The sequence below is a fragment of the Anneissia japonica genome, unplaced genomic scaffold (assembly GCF_011630105.1).
Source record: "Anneissia japonica isolate Jap-2015-1 unplaced genomic scaffold, ASM1163010v1 scaffold287833_len2544123_cov190, whole genome shotgun sequence".
NCBI classification, from domain to species: domain Eukaryota; kingdom Metazoa; phylum Echinodermata; class Crinoidea; order Comatulida; family Comatulidae; genus Anneissia; species Anneissia japonica.
In genome coordinates, this window is record NW_022757233.1 from 278,189 (window position 1) to 284,653 (window position 6,465).

General features: G+C 30.9%; 1 protein-coding gene across 6 annotated transcripts in view; it reads left to right on the forward strand.

Moving 5' to 3' along the window:
* LOC117124555 (serine/arginine repetitive matrix protein 2-like) overlaps window positions 1-6,288 on the forward strand; it is a 42,887-nt gene extending 36,599 nt beyond the window's left edge. For 5 of the 6 annotated variants that reach the window (XM_033270820.1, XM_033270821.1, XM_033270824.1 and 2 more), the window contains 2 exons: window positions 373-522; window positions 4,702-6,288. In XM_033270820.1, the coding sequence (XP_033126711.1) occupies window positions 373-522; window positions 4,702-4,864 (313 nt within the window). In that variant the 3' untranslated portion in view covers window positions 4,865-6,288. Of the gene's footprint in view, window positions 1-372; window positions 523-1,319; window positions 1,486-4,701 lie in introns of all 6 variants that reach the window. The other variant, XM_033270822.1, reaches the window with a different exon arrangement.
* Window positions 6,289-6,465: the final 177 nt, after the last annotated feature.

Sequence of the window (6,465 nt, forward strand, 5' to 3'; positions counted from 1 at the left end):
ATTCCCCTATGGGGCCTGAGTGTGTGTTCCATATGTGCTTGATCCAGTGATCCGGGGTAATAATGTTCAGCGCATAGAGAAGTTTGATATGCGCTATATAAGTATACAATAATAATAATAATAATAACAACTTTAAATAGGGATTGTTCCAATGACTGGGGAAATAATGTGGAAAAGTGCTCTGAGACTTAGTTGTATAGAGTACTATATAAAAACCTGCATATTATTATTATTATTATTATTATTATTATTGTTATTATTATTATTATTCTACATTCTGGTGATTAGATAAGTAAGTCAATCAATAATTCTATAAACCTAAGTGAGTTGTGTTGCTGAATATTAATAAAACAAATTATGTTCCTCTTACAGCCCAACATATCGCCGCTCAAGATCATACTCACAAGAAAAAGATAAACGAAAGCGTTCCCGAAGTAATAGCCAAGAGAACGGCAAACAGTGGTCCCCAATCCGCAAACGCAGAGATTCTCCAAGCTTTTTAGATGCCCGAAGAATAACTAGGTAAAATAAATATTTACAAAAATACATAAAATATTTATGCACATAACAGACAAATTTTCTTCCGAGTTTATGCTTACAGAACCTAATATTTAAGTGAACTAAAAATCACATAAAATTGGAAAACTATGGTAAGATTTTATATATTTGCAGTGACGAGATTAAAGCACATTTAAACTTTTTGTTGCTAAATGTTTATTGATTGGTAAAATGTGATTGTAAAGCTTTGATATTTACATAAAGTACATTTATGTATGTTGTTTTATATGTGTATAATGTGTGTAGATAGTTAAATATAAATATTATATTTTTGTATAAATTTTCTTTTATAGTGATGAAAATGCATGGGTCATTTTTTAGCATGATATTTTGGGTTGTTCCATTTGGTATTTGGGGATGTCATCTTATCATGTTTTACATTTTTATTGGCCATCTTTTTGGAATTATTCAGTAGAATGTAAATAATTTACTGTTATTCACTTCCGTTTGGGATCATTGGTTTGATTTATCATCGTAAGTCAATTTATAAATTTTGGCATAATAGGTGACATTTCGTATGCTTGTCACCTTTTGGCATTTTAGGGTGACATTTCCGTATGCTTGTCACCTCACTAAATCAGACATCACAAAAGAAGTTTCCAATTGTTCCTGAATTTGTAGTGTTTGATTTAGTGAAAGGTTTATATTGGTATTTAGCATTATTCTGTAAAAGTATTTTTTTTGTAAAAATGCTGTAAAATGTTTGTAACTTATAAACTTCTTTATATGATAAACATATTTCTGCAAAACATTCTTTCAAGATCTCCTGACAGATATAGAGACCGTGATCATCATAGCCGTGAGTACTCCTCTCGTGATTACTCATCTCGCGATCATCATCGAGACAGTCGCCGCCGGTCCCCCGACCGCAGAGCTCACTACGAAGATAGCCGCAGCCGGGAGTACTACAGACATTGAGGGTTATCAGTGTGTATTCAAGTTATACTTAGCATCTTGCTGCAATCTAAAAATAGCTCACTGAGTTGCCGTAAAGGCTAGTCATTCATATAACCCACACTTAACATACAAGTTCAAGCTACACAAATCGCAGTCTCTAAAACATACGGTTTTTAATTTAAAAGGTCTATCAGCAAATTTGGCAGAAAATTGATATTGCTCTGTCAATTAATAACAGCAATATAATAATAATCTTAATTAGTATCTTTACTGATTGATACTAATAATTGAAAATTATTATTATTTATATTATTTTTATTGTTATAAATTTTAATTTTATTTCTTGGAATATATATGACTTTCCCTGAGATATCGCTTATTATAGTCACCAGTCTAAATATTAGAATTGTATTAATATATTACGAAAAATATGATTCATCTTTTGAATAATCGGTTGTATTGAGACTGTGTTGGGGTTTGGTGAAGCCCTGTAACTTGAAATTGGCTTTTTTACACTAACAAGCATTTAGTCATTTGCATATCTTCTGAGATTTAAAGGAATTACTAAATCATTACTCCTCAATCAACATCCTACACACATGCTTCTGAAATTCATAATAATATAGTTAGATTGATGCTGCTCACTCAACTTACTAGCAACATAGATATACAATATATGTGTTAGTATAAATTGCAGTGTTAATAAGAAAATAAAAAATAAGACAACCAAGGGACGTTTAAATCTAAAAAACAAAATACAAAATAAACACCAACCAATAAATTTAAATTGAGAAATATTAGAAATATAATTTACAACACAGAATATATATATTTATATATATATATATATATATATATATATCTGTCTCTTATACACATCTAACAATATACACACACACATACACACATACATTAAACATGCCTAAAAAGAAGCACATTAATGCAGGTTATTAGTAATAGTATTACTAACTTTATTGCTTGGCCTCTTAGTTCTAAAACATGTACACATCTGCACTTTATCTTGGATCAAATGGTTTATATATTGTAAATCATAATCAAGGTTGATATGTATTTCTCATTGTTCTTAAATAGAATTTGGTCTTCAAAATAATCATTATGTTATTTAGTTATATTTGGTGTCATCTTTCTCCATTCTGGAGAAGCTGTAGTGGGTTTTTACCTCAATAGAATTCAAGAAAAAAATTATAGACAGCTCTTTATTTGCATGAGAATTTGTGTCTTGGTAATTTGAATTTGTGCATGACTTCTTTTGTTATGATTATGTTGTTATTTACTCAACATTTGAGAAGTTACTTTGTGGTCACCGTCATCTATTTCTCTGTTCCATTGTATATATTTTTTTTTGCTCTATGTAACTCGCATCATGTATCTTGCATTATAATACTTGCTCCTTGCCTGCTTTTAATCGATTATTGCTATATTCATCCATTTAAAATGTTTATTGTTGAGTTTTACTTCCTTTATGTTGTGCTTGTAAAAATGTGAATGTTACATGTACTATGCATGTACAGTACCTTCATGCACTGTGCAGGTAGCATTCATGCACTGTGCATGTAGCAATCATGTACTGTGCATTTGCCATCCATATACTATGCATGTACCTTTCATGTACTGTATATTTGCCATTCATGTACTGTGCATGTGCACTCATGTTATGTGGATGTGCCATTCATATACAGTACTATGCATATACCATTCACATCATTTTAGGTAGTAGTATTTTTATGCTTAAGCTTATTAAACGCAATTTGTTGTAATGTTTAATTTATATTTATTGATATACTTTGTTTTTTAATCTTTGTCTCATTCGCTTATTTAAGCTGTTTACCACGCATGTCTTGTTCATGCAGGCTTATTGTGCATGTACCCTTAATGTTTTTATATGTTGGCCAAATGTGCATCATCTATCGTTTGATATATTGTGAATTTATCCTGCAAGTTAACCTGTTCATGTTTATGAAGCATTTGCATATTTTTATGCATCTACTCAATGTAGCTTTTTGATTTGTCGTCATGTTTTGTAATATGCTTGTGCTGGCTTTGTGGTTTTTAATCTTGATAACAAAATGTATTCCAGAGTTTTGAGGAAATTTATTTTAACATTTTGAAGTGAAGTTTGATTTATGTCTAGCACCAATCAGTTGATATTACTAGAATTATGAAGATTTATTTTCACTTTTAACACGTCTTACTTCGTTATTACCTGTCTATGAAACATCATCATTGCTTTCTTCAGGTGGTTGCAGTGTAGATTCCATGGTTTTACAATCCTGATGTGAACATTCTCAATCTTGCAGTGTTCTCCTGTTTCGGCTTCTATATAATGATACATCATATTCCCTTTTAGCTATCAAAGTGGAATATGTTTACTACCACCTACAAATATAGAGATCATTTTTCCATTGCCATTTCATTGAAGATCTTATAATATGTTTAACAATCTTGTTTCATTTCTTTTTTTCATTTAACTTTTCACTTTAACTATACTAACACAGTTGTTGCAGTTATATTAATAGCCTAGTCACTAACCAACAATTTAACATGATTCTTAGTTTGGTAAGCTACTAGAGTTTTGGGCTACTAATGAATTTTTTATATCATATTTATAATTTTTCTCATTTTAATCATAATTATGTCCTCCTAATATATTAATTTCCAGTATAGTGTTAAAACATTGTGAGAGTAAAGTGAAACTCAAGCATAGTTGTTGTGTTTAGTTTTTAAAGACATTATTTATGTTTATGTAAACATAAACGGAAGGTAATTAATAATACTGTAAATTATATGCTTATACACAGCACCTAAATTTGGTGGATTGAAACATTTCATTTGCTGCCTTTATTTACCTTAAATATCTTTCATTCAATAATTATTTTTTTAATTATATTTTTATATTGGATCATAACTCCATATCAATTAATTTATTGATTGATATTTTTGTAATTATATACATAAAGAGGAAATTGAAATTATTAAACTCAAATAAGTCATACATTGTCATTGGTAAACATACATATTTATAAGTTGTAAAAATGAATTAATAACCAGTGATAGAAAAGAAATAATAATTAAATAAATAAATGGGATGTCCAGAATAACTGATTGATCTGGGGGAAACTGATTGATTAGCCGTTAGAAAATAAATTAACAAGTAAAATTCAAACAAGAAAATTCATCATCTTTGCACTCCCATTGTAACATTGTACATTTCATTATTATTTTCAGTGCAAGAAAACGTCCAATACCGTATACACGATCAGCCACAAGCCCCTCAGCCTCAGACAGTTCTTACTATTCCTACACCAGTCGCTCACGGAGCAGGACGCCATCACGCACACGGTTCAGTCGAAGCTGGAGTCGAGACAGCAATAGGAGTCACCGGCATTGACAGCGGCTGTTGATGTATATTTAATTTGGCCATCCTTTGTGCAAGCGGAAAACTAATATAGCTGCAATTATGGACGTCATTCACTTTGCTTGCGTATTTCTCGTTAGAGGCATCAATCAATCTGATGAATATTTGTGTTCTCTTTAATTGGGTTTTGTGTAAGTTTTTTGTCTGAAATTTAAAGATGAGATCTTAAGTCCAGATGAAAATTTAGTGTATTAAGACAATTATTTCTCCGCAGATCTAATGTAAAATTCTCACTTAAATTTGCATTCAATGTAAATTATGTAAGTAGTTCAAGAAACGTACTATTATATTGTATACAAATCCGCAAGCAAGTTGAATGGCACTCCATGAGAATGTTTCCAGCCTGGCTGACTGTGTGTGTATGTTTATGTCCTGTAAATAATCAACGTGGCCCAACATGGGCACTATTTATTACCATTCTGTGTGCAATTATTAGGTTTCTCCACTCTAGTTGTTACAGACCCTTAAATGTCTTTTAGAAAAGTTTCTTGCAGATTTTATCCACATAAGTATAAGTCAATTTGTAGTTGGAACTGTGCATGCTCATATCAAAGTCAATCCGCATAAAACAAACATACACATAACATTGGTTTATGTCAGTTGTGCTTTGATATGGGCATGTGCAGTTAAAACTACAAATTGGCTTATTTTTTTACAGACTACAACATATCTCTTAAATGAGAGTTTAACTAGCATTCCTTACAAGTTGATGTAATTATTGTTGAGCCTTTTGAGCAATTATCCTTCCTATGTGTTAAAAGTGTAAATATCCTGAGCTGGTCATCCTTTAATTGGCTGTTGTGCAGGGCATAGCAATGTTTATATCTAGATTTGGCTGCTGACTGTTAAAATGTAATGTGTGCACTACTAAAGTATGAGCTACTAAAGTGTTCAAGAAGTGCACTAGAAAAATCTGGGTTTTGTTCCATTACACTTAAAATGCTGTCTACGGGTAATGGTGGAATGGAAAAAAAATAATGCAGTATTGATGCTCATCATCCATATCATCTTCAATTAAATGACCTGATTAACTTTTGACCTTTTAACAATTTAAGATAGTGTAACTACCCACTCATGACTTTGGCTCTGTGTTTTTATAAGTTAAATACTTTTTTGGATGTATATATTTTCTGTTCCAAGTCTTCACAAATAATACTTATAGGAGAATTAGCCATGTATGATGATAAATACCAGTATGTTTTAAACAATTGACCCATTATTTTTATTCTGACATCCTTGATTTCTATTGTGTTTCACCACAATGTCTTAGCAAACACAATAGTGGTTCTGACTATTCTGGCGAATATTAAGTGCATCTTAATTAAATCGGTGGCAGATGCAAATGTAATTATAATGTTTAATAAGTGAATAAATGAATTTTATGTCATTACACAAAACAGTATGATCACTTTGTTAATTTATGCTGTTAAATGTTATTCTTATGTAACATACTAATCTTACGTTTTTGCTCTTTGCTTTATACTCAGTTGTGTAATATCTATGGAGTGTGCAGGGACCCCAAATATGAGCTTCCCCAAAAATCAAGCTCAAGTAATTAAAAATCACCTAATATC